Raw genomic sequence first — 19,828 nt, 5'->3', positions numbered from 1 at the left:
CATTGTGTGTCAACTATACAATAAAGAAGCAAATAAATACTTCAAGATGTTTTCAAAATTACAACACGGAATAATCGCGTTCATTAAAATTGCTACATAAGCAGCAAAACATTCTTACCACAGGTGCCGCATTTGGGGCCGGTCGCTGTTCAGGTGCACGCCCTTCTTCTCTGGCTTTTACTGATTGAAGAATTGCAAAAATATTCTTGGAAAAATTCTGAAACAAATGGATTTTAATTATTAAGTCTGCTTAAAATTAAATATCCAAAAGCAGTAAGTTTACTTGATCAACAATTTCAGACTCAGTTTTCTTCCTATCAATTCTTCCCTACTACATCATAATGAGGTATGATTACTACACATGTAAGTAAGAATCAACTGCTACTAGGAAATTCATCCAAAGACCAATTATTATAAACCCCGTGCTACTCACTTATTTTCATTTTACTTAAAGTGCATAACTGGCTATAAATTCATTCATATTCTCCATTTATTCAAATATGTAACCAGGAAACAAGTTAACATTAAAAAAAATAAAAATACGGCAGATTTGTTGCCAAGGGGGCTTCTTAATTCTAAAAGAAATTAATCCTTCTGAAAGAAATCAACTACTATATTCTCTTCTAGGTATAATAAACTCCAGTGCTAATTTCAGACTGCTATAATTTTTATGAGATGTTGAAAGCTTTAAGATACTGTTTGTTAGGACTCAACATGCACTTTTCAAAGTTTTTAAGTTGGAAAACAATTTAAAAATTTAACTTAACTTCTGCATGAACAACCTTAGCAACACTGAACAAAGCTGACGAATCTGACTCCTCCTTCCTTCATGAAATATTCTTCTTTTACCTGAGTCGCTCCCTCAGTTCCCTTGGGGCTCTTCTAATTCTGCCTGTCAATCACTTATCATTTTAAGCAACGTGTTATGACTATAAGCCAAACACCTCGCTTGGCACTCAGACACAATGACGACTAAGAGAGACGTCGTCCCTGTCCTCGTGAACCTCAAATGATTTCTCTTCTCTAGACAATTAAGAATACTGTTTCTTTGGCTTGGACAGCTTGTCCCTCCTAATTACTTTTTACTCTTTAGGTATCATTCTCTCCTCTTTGTTCTAGACCAAGTTAGCCGCCCTTCTTGGGTAGCATCCCTATAATGTCATATGTCACAATTACTGCTTATTTAATTTTCTCTCTCCTATTAAAGAATATAACCTCTGTGAAAGCCAGGACCAATGCATCTCGAGTGAGTGCCCACCACGTGCCTGGCTGGTAGATGTTGAATAAATATTACACAAATAAACATGTATACAAAAGGAGAGACGGCCTGAAACATAACTTTAACCATTGCCCCACTGATAGTACTTACAAGTTCCTATAATTCTTTAGGACAGCAAACAAATGTCTCACAACCCCTTCCCACTCTCGAGAATTATGGCACACCCCAAAGAGTTTTATTATATAGGTTACAATATTTATCACATTAGAAATTTAAACTAAAGTATTTTAAAAATACTAATTCCTACAAAAATGAGGGAAAAAACTATTCCATGTAAAAATAACTTGTTTTTGTGAAAAAGTATTTTCCAAAATGCACAAAAAGTAATGACAAGGAAGAGTGGCACTATGTTAAATTTAGGAAACTGTTAAGGTCTCAGTAGCAAAAAGAAACCTCCCAAATTTTAATTTTCTCATGAAAGTTCGCATTTTATTACTGGCAACAAATACTGTCAGTTCCATTTCTTGAAGGAACAGGCTTTCTTCCCTCATTTACGAAAAAATGTCAAATGCACATGTGCTCTTTGTGGAGACAATCATCACATTTTGGGATGCAGGAGTGCTTTGTATGCTCCGATTTCATCACAGAAAATACTAGAAAGACATATACTCAAAGGTTAAGATTTAATAAAATTAGTAAATTTTCAAATTTCACCAAGGACATCATTAGTAGGTGAAGAACAAAATGGCTACTAGCAAAGTTTGGTGTCAATGCTTTGATTCATGCCAAGATGCCAGCAGTTAACCAACCACTGCTTTTGCACCAGCAGTGAGAAGGTCAACACAGTGACATATGCAAATAAAATCTTAATCCTATTATGAAAATAGCTGAAAATATGAAAGTCAAATTTCATTACTTTAAAAATAATAAAGCATTTCATGAGAGACACAAACTCTAGAAGAATCAATCAAAATGTTACTAGCTATCTTTGTGTGGTAGAATTACAGGGGATTATTATCTTCCTTTTAGTGATCTCTTTTTATCAATTTTTCAAAGATGAACATATACTAGTGTATGTAAGTTTAAAAGTATGTTTTAAACAGTATTATAAAATCAGGCTGCCTTTTTGTAGGGTGTTTGCAGTGGTAATATAACTACAAAAGTATGTAGTTACATTTTTCATGGAATTTTAAACCTGTCTTTTATTCTGGAAACTCAGAAAATAAGAAAGCCCCGATACCTGGTAATAATGAAGATCTGTCAAAAATCACAGGGCCTTTCAGGGCTATAAGTACCTAAAAATGTTTTTTTAGAGGGTTTTTTTTAGAGTTTTGCAGATGAGAACAGTATACAGAGAGGCTATCAGTTAAAATCGTTGTTTTTGACTTTTAAAAATGTTCATAGTCATAGAAACAAACCTAGCTACCAAACAGTTCTTCTAGTATTAACTTATTTTTAAAATTACACATTGGTGCCAACAACACTAAATTATATTAGAACACTAAGTTTTGAAATGATGGTACAATCCTGCCACCTAGAGCTCAAAGAAAATTGTTCATTTCAAACATTACAATGAACATTGGTAGAACAATATAAGTAACAATATTTAACTATTAGCCATACTAGGCAGTAAAAATGAGTATCAACAGATCACTTTACTTTAAATACAAAAATGAAAGTTTACTCATGTTCTCAAATTTCTCTATAATTCTAAGCTCTGGAGAATGATTCTTAACCTCGACCTCAAGTATTTTGTAAAACAAGTCAAAGTACAAAAGAAAAAGAATTCTTTCCTTCATATATTCTTTCCTAGTAGCTTTATTCCTACTAAAATGGCACAGTAAACTTAAGGCCAGAATCCAAAAAGAACTGCAAAGAAAACCAGTCTGCCTGGACCAATGTTAAAGTTCACTTCCATCAGTAATCTCATAACTTCTATAAACCTTCTCACCAAATCACCACTGTGAACTGGGCATCAGTGAAGAATTAACATTTAAGGGAAAATTCGGATGTGTGGGAGGAAAAGACAGGAGAAAAGAGGTAAGTGAAACAGAATCAACGCAACCTTTTTGGAGATCTATTAAGATACTGAACATCCAGTATCTTTCAACTTCTTATCTTTCAAAATTTAAAGTACATATCTCCTTTAATCAGCAATTCACTTCTAGGAATTAATCCTTTTGCTATATAGACATAAATGCACAAAGGTGTATGTACAAGGATGTTTTTTAATGCAGTTTTTGTAATCATGAATAGGAAGGGAAGGAGACAGGGAGAAGGGGAGGAGGAGGGAGGAAAGAAGGAGAAAGGGAAGGAAGAAAACCCACAATCCTGTAGCAAAAAACAAAACAACTCCATTAATAAGGAATAAACATCCACCCAACAGACTATAATGTATCAAATACACTCAATAAATGTTTGCTGACTGATTTTCGTTAAGTTCTCTACTTTGTGAGGAAAAAAATTAATAACAGTATTAATGACCGGAGAGCTTGCCATCAATATTCCTTGTTCATTAGGTTTAAGCAAAAATCTTATCAACAAGAAAACTGTAGATCTCTTTCGATCTACAAATGAGGTGAACATAAAGGGACTCACACTTTGAATCAGACTTTCATCAGCTTCTCTGGTGACCAACAACCAACCACATGCTAGAATGGAATGGTAAATATGGCCCCTTAGAAGTCTACATTATTACCGATCTGTCAGATATAAACTTGAAACTTCCTCCTCATGGGAAACTTTAACCAGTTTTGTAACCAATCGTAGATGAAACACACACACTGACTCTAATGAAAAAATAAAATATTTCAATTACCTTTCCTGTGCTCTGTAAGATAGTTGTTCGCGTCCTCCACACCCTTTCTCTGCTGACAATATCTCGGGTCACGTCTACTTCAGCATCCACAAAACTCCTCTGTTTTAGGGCAGTTATATCATCATCTAAGTCAGTCTTGATGGTAGATCTTTTCTTAGCCATAATTTTGGCTTTGATTGCAGCAATTTTTTCCACTGACATAGCTTCGGACAAAGACCTGAAAGCAATTTCTTTCTTAACATTCACAGCAAGGATCTCTTGAGCACATAATAAAATAGTTTGTGACATTTTTAAGTTCCTGGTAATAACACTATAAGTGGCAGTAATTAAGCTTTCCTTCTTATATATAAAGCTGACATGCTTGATAACGTCTAACCATGTAAGAAAGAGACCCTATAGAAATATTGCACTATAAGCAAATTAGTAATTTCTTAGAAGGAACAATGCAAAAAATTTTTCACATTTTTTTTTAGCCTCTTGCCCTCCCAATCAGAGAATTTTGCACAAGCTGATCACACACCCTGGGACACCCCTCCCTCACCCTGCCTTTAAAACTACTTTGCTGAAACCCTTCGGATTGTTTGGGTTTTTTGAGCACAAGCCACCCGTTCTCCTTGCTTGGCCCTGCAATAAACCTTTCTCTGCACTTCCCCCCACCCCACAAAAAGCCCTTTTCTATGAGACTGTTACTTGCTAACCCTCCCTCCCACCCATGCAAATTATACAAACACACACACATATGTGAGCATGTGCATGCACCACCCTGGAATGGGGGTAAAAATTTTTCATTCTGTGAAGAATTCACAGTTTAGGTTTTCCTTGAAACTTATTTCAAGGTTTCAAATCTATATGTTACAATGTACAACATATCAATTTTATAGATGACAGAGGCTTTTATATGCCACATAAACATATACTCCTTTTAAAGCCTAGAAGATAAAACAATATTTTGAAATTTTCTTTTTCTTTCCTTTATTTTCAAATAACATGTGAAATAGCAAACAGAGCCTATGCTTTCAGAACTATTTAGAATGAAAGAATAGATTTCATTAAGATGACAATCTTAAGCTTAGTGTCATTTTTCAAAATGTAAAACAAGAAGAAGTGTTTGGATACCTTAACAACAGTTGATAAAATTATTAGGCTAATCACAAGATGACAATCTTGAAATACGTTTAAGCAACATGTGGGAAAAGGACAGGAATTCCCGCAGGTTTAAGCATGGTAGTATTACATAGTATGTATTTTATTTACATTAGGTATGAAAGTACTTGCTCAAAGTATATGCTCAATATGCATCAGTATTCGACTCATTTTACATAATACTACACAACTTTCCCTTAAAATCTAAAGCATACCAGCATACCTTGAGCCAAATTGAAATACTTTTCTAAACTATAATCAGATGTACACTGGACATTCAATCATTGGACTTTTACTTCCAGCCAAGATGAAGTAACAGGGACTGGATTAACCCTCCTGTCTTGAAACAACCAGTCAAAATACTTGAAACAATAGTTTACACAATAGCATGATATCAAGCAATGAAAGACAGTGATCTCTGACAAATGAAAACTAAATAAGTAAGTCCTATGAAAGCTGCAGTTTATGGCCTTGAAAGTTTCCAACATGGCAGAGGGAGGAGAACCCAGGCAAAACAGTGTATTTCCTGATCTGAGAAAATGGTGCTGGGATTCCAGCAAGAACAAGGCGTATGGAAACTCACAGGCCAGGGTACCTGAGAAGAGAGAGCTGCACAGAAGGACCCCTCAAGTGTTCCAGCAGAATACTGATTAGCACATAAACAAGTGGAAACTAAAGCTAGGAACAGAACCACCAAGAGTATTAGAGGGAACAGTGTCCAGCACTCACTCAGGATGAATAATAATACCTGTTGCCACCAGCCAGACTGAACACCTCATATTCCTGGGGCATTAGGTAGAGTACTCAGAATGGTCTTGACTTTGCAATGGTGGGGAATAACTACTCTAAATTAACATAGTTCAAATAACGAACCTTAAAATCAAGACTCAAAAGGAAAAAACTGTTTCCAAGTGATTTAACTGTGTCCCAAAACAAAACTGAAGAAAATTTAGAAGAATACAAAAACATTTAGCACTCAACAACATAAAACGCAAAATGTCTGGTATCCAAAGATTATAAGGCATATAAAGGAACAGGAAAATACAAGCCAAAATGAGGAGAAATCTAAACCAAAAACACTATAAACTGACACAGACGTAGGACTAGCAAAGACATTAAAATAATTAATGCAACTATTCCATATGCTCAACAAGTAAAGACATGGACTGCATATTTAACCACCTTGTAGAGATAAAAAAAAATACAATGTTGGAGACTACAAATGTAATGTGAATATAATTATAGAAGAAAACATTAGTGAACTATAGAAATTATCCAAAATGAACAGAAAAAAGAATCCAAAAAAAGAAAACAAACCCAAGTGAGCTGTTAGACAGCTTCCAGCAGAATACGAGTAATTAGGCCAGAAAGAGGGAAAAAGGAAAAAAAAATTTTAAGAAACAATACCAAAAATTTTCTAAATTCAATGAAAATTATGAACCCAAAAATCCCCTCAAAAAGCTCAATGGACCTCAAGCACAAGAAAGATGAAGAACACTCCTCCAGGTCAGGTGATAATTACATAGCTCAAAACCTGCAATACAGAAAATTTTTAAAGTAGTCAGAGAAAAAAGGGCACATTTAAAGAAACAAAAATAAGGATGACAGATTTCTAATCAGAAACAATGCAATCAAGAAGGCAGCAGTACAACATCCTTAAAGTACTTTAAAAAGATGTAGCTTGGGGCTTCCCTGGTGGCGCAGTGGTTGAGAGTCCGCCTGCCGATGCAGGGGACACGGGTTCGTGCCCCGGTTTGGGAAGATCCCACATGCCACGGAGCGGCTGGGCCCGTGAGCCATGGCCGCTGAGCCTGCGCGTCCGGACCCTGTGCTCCGCAACGGGAGAGGCCACAACAGTGAGAGGCCTGCGTACCGCAAAAAAAAAAAAAAAATGTAGATTGGAATTCCATATCCAGTGAAAATTAAAAAAAAAAATAGGGGAAATAAACTTTTTCAGAAATAAAAATTAAGTTGAAAGAATCACTAGCAAACCTCCACAAAAAAGAAATGTTAAAGAAGTCTTTTGGGGGCTGGGGTGAGAAGTCTTTCAGGCAGAAGGAAAAAATATGGGTACACAGGTCTACAACAGGAAAGAAGAGGCATGGGAAGGGTATATAAATTATTTTTCTTATTTAAATCTCTTTAAAAGATAGTTGTTTAAACAAGAATAAGAACGATGCATATTGGTGTTTATAACACATGTATGAGTAAAATGTATGACAACAGTATCACAAAGGCAAAGAGGAGAGAACTGGGAGTGCCTTCTAGCTAAGGTCCCGTGCTTACTTCACAAGGTGATGGAGCACTGAAGGTGGACTGTGACCCTAGCAACCCCTCAAATAGGACAACAGTATAAACTAATCAGCCAACAAAAAAGACAGAAAGGAATTACAGCATGTATTCATTTAATCCAAAATTAAATGAATTTCCTTCTTGGGGGACAAAATTTTAGTACCCCAAAAAGGAAAAAGAACAAAGAGACAAACAGAAAACAACAGCAAATTAAAACTAGAATTAAGCATATCAATAATCATGTTAAATGTAAATATTTAACACACGGTACTTTACAGAAAAAGTTTGCTAATCACTGCTATAAACCAACAAAATATTTCATGATAAACGAGTGGCTTGGATTATAGAGTAATTTTTAAAAAGGAAAGATCAATATGGTAACAGAATCAAGAAGCTTCCAGAAAGCATAAGTAGCACAATGGCTTCCAATCCTCCCATCATAAACCATGCTCAAGCATCTTCTGAACTGAAGGCAATGAAGAACACATGTAGACAGCATATTAATATCCTTTTTTTCCATATATACTTACATATACCTAGACTGCTCAGTTTCTACTAAAGAAATTCTTACCTGATCTGTTCAGTCTGTACAATCCCTTCTTTGTGACCCTCCAAACGAGCAGCCAATCTCTCTTTATCAAGGCGTACACACTCTTCATCCTGAAAATAATCACTCAGTGAATATTTAAAATTTTTTTTTAACTTGTAGAACAACAACAGAAATAACCACTGCACATAACTTTTCCTTACCCAAGTTCCCAGACATCACTGGCCTTTGGTCAATTTTAAAATATTTTTAGTTACATAAAGACAACAATAATAAATATATGTTGGATCATGTAAGATTAAAACTGACTAAAAGCTTACAAATAAACTTTAGTAAGTTTTTTCTATGATTAAGTGTTCTTCCCATAACATATCATAGCTACTTTTATTCAGAAAGATAACATACAACAAATAAATTCCTTCTCTTCAGGGAAGTTTATAACTAAATTTTACGAGAAGGCTTTGCCACAGTCAAAAATTTCATTTTGGGTCTAGATTTTTTTCATCTGTTGCCCCAGGTCCTGAATCTATCAGCACAGAACAAAACACCAGACGTGAAACTTTAATGGTTTTCAAAGTATGTTCCTCAGAACATCAGGGGCTTCCTACAAAGTGCCCAGGAGCCACTTCTTATCTGAATTCAACTTTGGTAGCTCGACTTTTACCTCATTTAGATATTAGAATCTCAGGTAAAAGTCAGTCTGAAAAGTGTTCGGTTACTTAAAAACAAAACTTACTAATTCTGATCTAGTTCAATGCCCACATTCAATAAACAAGAAAACTGAGAACCAGAGTCAGTGTCTATGGCTAACAAATATGAAATTGTATAATAACCATCAGTACGTTCAAGAGGTCCAGAGAGATGTGCTCCAATTGTGTTCTAACCGTGTAAAACTCGAAACAGGCCTATTGCTGAGATGAATGCAAAGATTAATATTTTAACAAGCACATTAAATTCTTTCCATTTGTAAGAATGATTTAACACGTATTACTCAAGTTCCTTTGGAAACTGATTTTTTTTTTTTTTGGCCACGCCGTGCGCCTTGTGGGGATCTTAGTTCCCCAACCAGGGATCGAACACGGGCCCTCAGCAGTGAAAGCAGGGAGTCCTAACCACTGGACTACCAAGGAAGTCTCAGGAGACTGATTTTAGAGACAACGGCAGCCTAGGTTTTAACCAGATCCTAAGGTTTCTCTCTGCTAGCATAGTGCCCAGCAGGTCCTCAATATAGATCTGCTGAACTGAAAACTGTTTATGTAATATATCAATAGCTATTTATGTCATTCATTTTAACCCTACAAATGCTCTGGAAAGCATTTTATGATGCTATTTCTTGCTGGTTTCTAAAGTTACCAGATCCTAGCAATTTTGCATTTCTGACATGTTCAATTTTTTTTCAAATAATTAAATCATGAAGTTTGCGTTTTTCCAACTAAATGGTATCTCTAAATTCACTTTTTTAAAAATATTTATTTATTTGTTTTTGGCTGCGTTGGGTCTTTGTTGATGTGTGGGCTTTCTCTAGTTGCAGCGAGTGGGGGCTACTCTTCGTCGCGGTGTGCGGGCTTCTCATTGCGGTGGCTTCTCTTGTTGCGGAGCACACGCTCTAGGTGCGTGGGCTTCAGTAGTTGTGGGACGCAGGCTCTAGAGCGCAGGCTCAGTAGTTGTGGCGCACGGGCTTAGTTGCTCCGCGGCATGTGGGATCTTCCCGGACCAGGGCTTGAAGCCGTGTCCCCTGCATTGGCAGGCGGATTCTTAACCACTGCGCCACCAGGGAAGTCCTATATTCACTCACTTTGTACAAAGTGGGTTATAACTTCCTTACACACAAAGAGAGTTGGGGAAAATTTGTTTTACTGCCACAAAATTTGTACCCAGCATGGTGGACTAGGTAGGAGCCACACTGCCTGGGCTCTAATCCCAGTTTTGTGCACCTCAGCAAGTCACTTGTCTCTGAGCCTGTTTGCTCACAGATGACATGCACAGTGCTGACCACTTCAGGAGGTGGTGGTGAGGATTACATGAGTTAATGATATACATAAAGTACATACAGTATCACCTAGCACAGAATAACAACGAGCTAATTATCGCTATCATCTGAAAAACATCGCGTCCATGTCTCAGAGTATCCTTAAGTAAAATTATGTAATCTTAGCATCAAATTTTGTCAGTGATTCTACTGTATGTACTTACCAACCAACCCTGTCCCTTTAAGTTACCTCTCTTATCCTTAATTGTGGATGCTTTGCTGTTCATGAAGCAGGCAAAAGGTACAACTATTTGATTTTTATGTAAGTGTGAAATGACAAAACTTAAGTTTCTAGTAATGTTAACACTGCTGGTGACTACAAGTGTGATTCCTATACTGGTCATTGATACATAGCCAGTTCAGTCACTGCTCAGATTTTAAGTGTGCCTCTAATACATGATCCTCCATTTTCAGAGGGTTTATATGCAACTGATCTGGGGCTTGTTACAAATCTAAATAAACAGTATTGTACTCATACAATTTAAACTCCTAAAGTTTAATTGTCTTATGCAGTATACGAGCTGGTCAACACATTTTCTTTTCAACGTTAACTGCATTGCTTACAGGGTTCTATTTAACGTGAACTACCCTTGTTTACCAACACTAATATTCCACTAGCTGGCTATAAAATGCTACCAGAAAAACATATAACCTGATATGTCAATATTGGAAGAAGTAACTGGAATAAGGACTTCATGTTCACAGCTCTTCAGAGTGGAGTAAACTCCTACACCACCTTATTCCAGAGGTAGGCACACCACAACGCAAAGGCCAAACCTGGCTGGCCATCTGTTTCATAAAGTTTTATTGGAATACAGCCTCGCCTGTTCATTTATGCATTGCCTATGCCTGCTTTCACACTACAGTGGCAGAGTGAAGGAGCTGGACAAAGACTACAAGGCCCAAAAAGCCTGAAGTAGCTACTATCTGGCCCTTTATACAAAAAGTCTTCTGACCACTCATCTAGGCCAACACTTTCATCATAAGGATATAAAGACAAAGAAAATAAAGTGATTTGTCCATCACACAGCTTGTATGTGAGAGATCTTACATGATAGCTCAAGCTACTTATTAATCAACTGTTCATTCTAATATTACCACTTTTCCAGGAAAAAAAAAGTTCTTAGGACTACTATGAGCAAAGAATTCTTACTACTACATGATTCCAATCTCCATAAAATACCGAATCACTTTTCAAATAAAGTTCCATTACCTCAATTCGCGGTTTTTTTGCTTCTGCCAAAACTTCATCTGCAGCTCGTTTGACTGTAAGGAAAAAAGAAGTAAATAAATGGATAGTTTGGGGACTGGTGTTTGAAAGTTCAATATAAACATGCAACAAGACATACCTTGAGTAGATCTCTGCAGACCTATTTCTAGAGGGGCACTTCTGTCTATACTGGCCGATGTTGCTGAAGATTTAAAAAGATTTCTGTGAGAAGATAAATATTTGAAGACACGTATTGGATATAATTACAAGTGAATGCTCAAGATTTGTTATATTTCTTACTTTATATACGGTTATTTCCCTTAAAAAATGTTTTAAAGCAGGCTTGTAAAAGCATTTTATTATAAAAGATTAATCTGTATTAGAAAGTCTGTAAGAGGACAAACTATTTTTGACCATTTAACTTACAAACTGAGATAAACTGACTGAAATCAACTTCAAAGAATATACTCCAATATCACAACACATGTTCGTAAAAGTGTATGTAAACATAAATAAAAACATAAACGTATATATATAAGGGAACAACGTTAGAGCACAGCTCTGAATGGGGTGGTGAGAAGTGAGTCACGTGACAATGCAGAGAAACAAAATGTAACACAGAGGGAACAGCAAGTGCAAAGACTCTAAGGTTAGAAAAGCTAAAGAACCAGAAAGACTGGACTTCTGTGGGCAGAGGAAGACTGGGAGAGGATGAGGGCACAGAGACAGGCAGAAGCACAGTCGCGAAGCTCAGGAAAGGAGCATGAGCTGTATTCTAAGTGTGATGGGAAGCCACAGGATGGCCTTGAGCAGGTGGGTGACACAATCAAGTTCAGATGCTTTTTCAAAAATAGGTCCCTCTGAGTGGTGAGCAGAGGCTACACCGTAGGAAACAGTGGAGCGAGGACCTTCGGGAGGGCTACGCAATGGTCTAAAGAGGAAGGTGGAGCGGGGTGGGCGTATGATGGTAAGAAGCTGTCATACTTTCAAAGGTAAAGAAAGGACTTGCTGATGGAATGGACGTGAGCTGTGAGAGAAGAGAAATCAAAGATTTCTCCAGGGTTGGTGGCCTAAGCAACTGTATGAATGGGGTACCATTTACTGAGACGGGAACACCGGGAGAACGGACTTGCTGCTTCCGTTCTGTCGGTGGGGAGAAGGGAAGGAACTCTATTTCGGCACTCTATGTTGGATATGCTACACTTCAGATGCCTGTTAAATATCCAAGGGAAGATGCTGACAGGGAATTTCTAAATGTGAAGCTCAGGAACACATCAGTGTTGGAGATGAGGAGCAAGAAAAAAAAGTGAGGTGGACAATGAGTAGAAAGAGAACCTCAAGAGTCTGGTGCCCCAAATGCCAAGTCAAGAAAGGCTTTCCAAAAGGGAGTAAGCAGTCAACAGTATCAAAGGCTGAGAGGTCAAGTTAGCTGTGAAGCGGAGAGACCAAAGGATCTGCCAGTCCTTAGGTCAGTGCTGAGCTCATAAGGGTGATGTGAGTGAGATGGTGAGGAAGAAAGTTAGACTGGAGTAGATTCAAGAGGGAATTAGAGGTAAAGAGGAGGCAGTAACGCCACACAACCCTTGCAAAGAATTTTGTAATGAAAAAGAGAAGACAAATGGACCAGGAGAGAGTAGGAAGGTGGGGGACAGGGGGTCTCAGAGAACTTTCTTAATGAGGGAGACCACTGTGTATGTTTTAAAGGGAATGGTGCAGAAGAAAGAGAACTGACGATGCAAGACAGAAGCAGCAATGTGCAAAGGCAGAGTCTCTGAGAGTGCGAAAGGAGATGAAACCCACACGCAGGGAAGGGGTGACTGGCCCCAAGAGTCAAGTGCATCCACTATAACAGGAAGGAGAAGACAGCATGTGGACACAGCTGCAGGTAGGGGAAGTTTTTAGTGGGAATCCACAATCTCTTCCCACTAATTCTTATTTCACAGGGAGGAAAAAAAAAAAGCAACAATGTCTATTTAAGAGTGAGAGCAATTAAAAAATTACTCACATGCTTCACCATTGAGATATCCAAGTAGATCTTTTCGGTCAGGTCTTCTGACCACCGGAATATTTTCAGTCTAAAGTCAAAATTTTAAAATAGATATCAAATCAATAACAATTATAAGAAACATGGTAAAGATCAACATCCTGTAATGTCTGAATTTTATTCCAACATATCTTGATAACATATATTTAGAATCATGTTTTTTAGAAAATAATTAGGCTGAAAGAACCTAATAAAATCTTGACAATTTTTAAGCATACTAATTTTTGGTAACTTTATCCTCAAAATTCCAGTAAGATATACAAAAGATAAGCATTAGAAATGAAACAATAACCCGATCCTCTTTGAAATACCGATTACAGTCTTTTTTGTCCCTTGGCTTATTCTAAGTATTTATTTTTTAATTTTACTCATGATGTTTTGTTTTTTGGGACAAATACCTTTTTAGTCCCATTGCTTGCTCATTTTATTCAAAGTTTCCAAAGTGCTTTCTTTTCTCACACCCAAACCAGACCTCCTCCAGATATGGTAACTGAACTGTTTCAAATAAACTAAATGAGCCACTAAAACTATATTTTCATAATTAACAATAAGTACATGTTCCAAGAACATATACTGAGGAAAAGACAGGCTTTTCAATAAATGGTCCTGGAAAAACTGGACAACTACATGCAAAAGAATCAAACTGGACCACTTTCTTATACCATATACAAAAATAAACTAAAATGGATTAAAGACTTAAATGTAAGAATTAAGAAACAATAAAACTCTTAGGAAAAAACATAGGCAGTGTGTTCTTTGACATGGTCTTATCAATATTTTTTTGGATTCGTCTCCTCAGGCAAGGGCAACAAAATAAAAAAATGGACTACATCAAACTAAAAAGCTTTTGCACCATGAAGGAAACCATCAACAAAATGAAAAGGCAACCTTCTGAATGGGAGAAGATACTTGCAAACAATATATCCAATAAGGGATTAACACCCAAAATATATAAAGAATTCACACGACTCAACGTCAAAAAAGCAAACAATCCAATTATGAAATAACTAAGTCATGGGAATGTAATGTACAGCACAAGGAATATACTCGATAATACTGCAAAAACTGTAAGATGACAGATGGTTACTAGACTTACTGTGGTGATTAATTCACAATGTACATAAATGTTGAATCACTATGTTGTACACCTGAAAATATTTTATTACTGTATATCGACTACATTTTAACTAAAAAAAAGAAAATGATTAAAAAAATAGGTATGTGTTGCTTAGGCACAGGGAAAAAATCAGGAGACTATACAGAAAAATGTTAACGACAGTTGTTTACCTTCTACATTACATATTTCTTTTCTTATCCTTGAGTGTGTATAAATTTTGTAAGCGGGGGAAAAAATTGAAAAATTAAATCTGGAAAATGTATCTATTGTGCTACATGAGTAGTTTTCCTTTAATCTCCTATATTAGCAATTTGTAAAGAGGTAAGCAAAACAAATAAAACTGTATACTTTAGGCACCAAGTCATCCTTGGGCCATGAATTCAATGAATTCTATCATTACCACAATTTTCACTACCATTTTTTTTTTTTTTTTTGCGGTATGTGGGCCTCTCACTGTTGTGGCCTCTCCCGTTGCAAAGCACAGGCTCCGGACGCGCAGGCTCAGCAGCCATGGCTCATGGGCCCAGCCGCTCCGCGGCATGTGGGATCTTCCCGGACCGGGGCACGAACCCGTGTCCCCTGCATCGGCAGGCGGACTCTCAACCACTGCGCCACCAGGGAAGCCCTTCACTACCATTTTTATAATGTAAACTAAGGACAACAGAGTATGGGAAAAACATGTGGTTACGGGATTATACAGTTATAAACCCTTTGTTACTTTATATAAGCAACAATGAACAAGAACCCTTAATATCCCTGGCTAATTATCTTATATTGAGTACTGACTATACTTCACTGCACCAAACATTCTGCACATGCTCCTCAATGATAGAGATAAACTATATTTAATCACTTGAAATTAATCTGTTTTTTAAAAGTTAGGTTAAAATTTAATTTCTGCTGATGAGTATAAACAAGAGCCCACCGATTTTTTTGTGCTTGTTTTTAAAAACTAGTCTACATGGAATATCATAAATAGTTAAAATATCTGAATTGATTTTCTTTAAATTACTGTGTCTAAGCATTATAACATACTTCATCATTTGGTCACTAATGAATTATATATACGTTATCACCAACAAAAAAAGTATGAGTCTATTCACACTAAAATAGGGGCTATGAGTAGGAAAAACTCATTTCAGAAATGGTCTGCTCACAAGAAAGAGCAAATAATACAAAGGAGTCAGGAGAAAACAAAATTTGTAGAACCCTAGACTTTTAGAATTCTGCCCTTTCAATCTGTCAAATATTTAAGAAATATAATAGTTAAATCTTACGTGACCAAAGGTCCTAAGGCCCACAGTTAACAATTACAGAATCAGTTATGTACTACGGCCATTCCTCAGAGACGTAATCTAAATCTAAACCAAGTGTCTGGATTATCTTTATTACCCCAAAATGAATGGACTTATCCAACAAAACATTCTAATTAGTGCCTGATTCAGTTTTTAAAGATCTAATATGAGCTAACATAGCTTTATAAAGCGAGATGCTGATATTTTATCCCACTATTTCCAAAGTCTTAAATAGTTTCACCCTACATATTACTTTTTCAATACATACTTGACACTAAATATATATTTCTTGTTCAGAAAAGTAGTGTTCATACACTCAGATACAGAAAGCAGGCATCTTTCAAGCATCTGAAAACAAATGAATTTATCAATTAAGTATGAAAAAAGTTTATAAAATTGATTTAAAATTCATTTTAAAAAGCTGTCTACTAAACTTGGTTCTTTTTGATGCAAAAAAATTTTTTTTCCTTGCAATTAAACTAGATTTCTGAATATCAAGGTCCTTCCACAGGCTCATAAATTTTTTAAAACATCTCTACAAACAGCTTTGAAACTTCTGTTGTTATAAACATTACCCACATCTTACATGTAAAAAAATCACAGATTTTAAAAATATGCATAAATCACAGTGATCTATCTAATTTTGACCCTCCAGGAGACTTTCATAGAGATACAAACAAACTTTTCATTCTTCTGATCTAAAACCCATGACGGAAGTTATCCACACCAAAGGATACCAACTATCAAATCAAAAGAGTTTTTAAATGAATTCTACTTACAGCTGCACGTCGGACATAAACAGGGTGAGATAGGTGCACATTATTAAGTAGAAATAAGATAGAATCCAATGTGTAGTATTCTCTGGGTTGGCCTTCCTTCCCAGTCCTGAAATGATTAAGACAAGATTTTTACTCACAATTCTAATACAGCTCCTTCGGCTTAATCATGTGTATTAATTTATCTACACTCACTTTGCTATCCAACGACGGATTTAACATAGCTAACAAAGATACACGTAGAGTATGAAATTTAGTAAGTGGAACTGTCATTTGGGCAAAAGGAACACAAAAGTAGATAGTGACAAAAAGCAAGAAGTAAGGAAAGCACACCATATTCATACTTTATTACTATAGACTTTTTAGAATTTGGCCCAATTAGGTTCTGGGCTTTGTCAATAGAGAGAGAAAAACCTAATCAGTTAGAGAGGATCCATAAGAAAAGACAATCAAACTGATGAAAAGAAGCACAACTATGATTGGTGCTAAACTTCCAAGAAGTGTATCCTGTCTCCTAAGTAAGATACTGCTGAACAACGTTCTTAAACACAACAATTAATTTCAGACATCTGAGTCTTATGACATCCCTCAAATTAAACCAATGATGTAAAACCAAAACTAATTCTACCTGTAATAAAACAATGTCGTCTAGGGGTGCAAGCTCTATCATTGCAAGCACATACTATTACTTGCTCAACAAAAGTTAGTGTCCACTCCCACCCTCCCTATTACATTCTCTCCATCTAGAAATATCCACATGTTATTTAAATTCATCTGAATACCGCCCAATACAAACAGCCCCAAACCGACTTTTCTAGCCTCTGTTTCCACTTTTCCTCTAAATCAATATATTTCCAACCACACACCACTTATCAATCGTTGTCCTGTGAAGTATAATACATGAGTCACAACCTGGTATTTCTTTATGATATATAAAAACAAAAAATAGATTGCACTGCATTCAATAAGAGCAAATTGTTTAATGTTATGTACATGTGTTTTTTTGTTTGTTTGTTTTTTGCGGCACGCGGGCCTCTCACTGTTGTGGTCTCTCCCGTTGCTGAGCACAGGCTCCGGACGCGCAGGCTCAGCGGCCATGGCTCACGGGCCCAGCCGCTCCGCGGCATGTGGGATCTTCCCGGCCCCGGGAATGAACCCGTGTCCCCTGTATCGGCAGGCGGACTCTCAACCACTGCGCCACCAGGGAAGCCCTACATGTGTGTATTTACATGTGCACAGAGAATAACAGTAAATGAAAATGTTTGTATTGGTGTGATACACTGCTGTGAAAGTTTGAAATCTACTATTCTAAGCACTCCTTTCTCACAACTTGCTTCACTGAATGGCTGTCAAAACATTTCCTTTCCAGCTCTCATGCCTTTAACCACACAGTTCCCTCATCCTGGAACACCAAACCCACCATTTCACCCTCAGAATTCCTATCCATTCCTTAAAGCTTATTCATTTGTTCATTCACTTATTCAAGAAAAATCTGTAGCATGTCTACATGCCAAACACACGTCCATGAAACCTTTCCTAACACCCCCAGGTAGAAGTGACTGCTCTTTTAAGAGCGGGAATGAGATTCTTAGCAAGTTATGTCTTATCTCCTCTAGTCTCATCGAGGTAACCTCCTCGGAGGCACCGACCCAGCTCCTCACAATTTTTCCTAGTTCTCAGATTGAACAGCCTCGAGTACTCAACCATTTTTTAAAGAAAAACCAATCAGTTAAAAACCCAATCAGCCCCTAGCTCTTACGGGCGGGGCAAAGGGCTCCTAACCTTTTCTAGTTTGGCACTGCCCAAATCAAGTTCTTTTCCCCAAACTCTTAAAAGTTGCTTTTAAAACTCAATCAAATGCAATTCTGTCTGGACAAATTCCTTCTGGAAGAGAAAAAACACGGAAAACTCAGAATGATTTCTCCATCAATATTTCACAAAGCTAATTAAATCGTAAGCCCTCGAGGCCAAAAGATAAAAAATAAAAAAATAAAAACCAACCAACTAAACTTCCCCTAGCTTTTCATCAACTCTTCCTAAAGCCCACTGCTCCCACTCAATCAAACAAAATGAGTATGGAAGTTCTGGCCCAGGGTTCTAGCTATCCAAATTAAACACCACTGAGAGAGATATCACTCAAAAGGCCCCCAACGATGATCAGACATCTCTCTCTCTCTTTCTTTTTTTTCCCGTAATACATATGTATATATCTATTCTTTTTCAGAGTCTTTTCCCATTTACTTTTCCCATTACTCCATTTCAGCAGTAACTTCCTCCCTGAGGAAACTCCTGCCTTCACCTCCAACAGACTCTGACTACTCTTTCCCGTCCTAACTTCAGAGCTGGTTCCCTTCTCTCTGCTTGAGGGAATCGGGAAAGGAGAAGGAATAGATCAGGAGCTGCAAGGGGCCAGCAGAGATAGTTACAGAGCAGCCGCGTAGAGAAAGGAACAACTAAAGAACAAAAAAGAGACTTCTGGGCACCCGGCGGTGCGCTCCTTTCTGCACCTATGCACGCAGCCAGCACTCGGCACACACGGGCAGAAACAAACCGCCACGGCACCCTCCCCCGACGCTCAGAGGATGCACCGCTGCAGACAGCTCTCCTCCAGCTCCCTCCTCACCTACAAGTGCAACTTCTGCTCCTGGGAAAACTTTTTCCCCGGAGCACCGGTTCTCCTCCATCCCCAAAGGGAACGGGGGGAGGGGTTCGGAAAGAGGGGGCCCGGGGGCGCCCAACTCTGCCCCGCCGCCCCCCGGCCCCGGCCGCGCCGGACTCACCCCCAAACCACGTAGTTGGTCTTCACGTTCTTGGGCCAGGAGAACTCGCCGAAGATCACTTCGTCCCCTTTCACCACAATCTCCTTCTTCTGAATGTTGTACTGTCGCAGGACGCTGAGCACGTCCGCCATCTTCGCCCCCCTCGCTGCCGCCCGCCCCGGGCTCCGCCGCCGCCGCGCCCGCCGCCCTCTTCGCCTGTCGCCTCAGCCCCCGCCTCGGCCGCCGCCGCCGCCGCCGCGAGCCAACTGCAGCCGCACTGGCAGCGGTCCGCGCCTACGACAGCAGCTGAGGAACGAGCCACCCAGGCCGCCGAGGACCCCGCGCTAGCAGGCAAGGCCCCGCCGCGGGCTGCCCGCGGAGAACGCCTGATCTCGCGTCGCCAGGGCCCCCCGCGCCGCCGCCCGCCGCCAGGGGGCGCCGCCAGGGGGCGCCGCGCCCGCCCGGGAAACGCCCCTCCCAGACTCCCACTCGGCGCGGGGCCGAACCCCGTCCAGAAACTCGGAGCGCGGGGACGCCGTGCCCACGTACGGCGCACGTACAGGGAGCATTGCCCGGCGC

At 38.5% G+C, this 19,828-nt stretch overlaps 1 protein-coding gene across 1 annotated transcript in view; it reads right to left on the bottom strand.

Annotated features, from left to right (window-relative positions):
- The window catches only part of CDC73 (cell division cycle 73), a gene marked incomplete at its 3' end in the record, with an annotated part of 87,533 nt that extends 68,117 nt beyond the window's left edge, over positions 1-19,416 (bottom strand). Inside the window, exons 1-8 of the mRNA XM_079697281.1 lie at positions 19,271-19,416; positions 16,494-16,599; positions 13,264-13,333; positions 11,398-11,460; positions 11,262-11,314; positions 8,044-8,132; positions 4,038-4,254; positions 119-217 (exon numbers count right to left, since the gene is read on the bottom strand). Of these exons, the coding sequence (XP_079553407.1) occupies positions 119-217; positions 4,038-4,254; positions 8,044-8,132; positions 11,262-11,314; positions 11,398-11,460; positions 13,264-13,333; positions 16,494-16,599; positions 19,271-19,401 (828 nt within the window). The 5' untranslated portion in view covers positions 19,402-19,416. The remainder of the gene's footprint in view (positions 1-118; positions 218-4,037; positions 4,255-8,043; positions 8,133-11,261; positions 11,315-11,397; positions 11,461-13,263; positions 13,334-16,493; positions 16,600-19,270) is intronic.
- Positions 19,417-19,828: the final 412 nt, after the last annotated feature.

Source organism: Hyperoodon ampullatus (genome assembly GCF_949752795.1).
Source record: "Hyperoodon ampullatus genome assembly, chromosome: 2".
Taxonomy (NCBI): domain Eukaryota; kingdom Metazoa; phylum Chordata; class Mammalia; order Artiodactyla; family Ziphiidae; genus Hyperoodon; species Hyperoodon ampullatus.
Note: the sequence above shows the minus strand (reverse complement) of the source record. Positions and strands in the feature narration are given on the sequence as shown.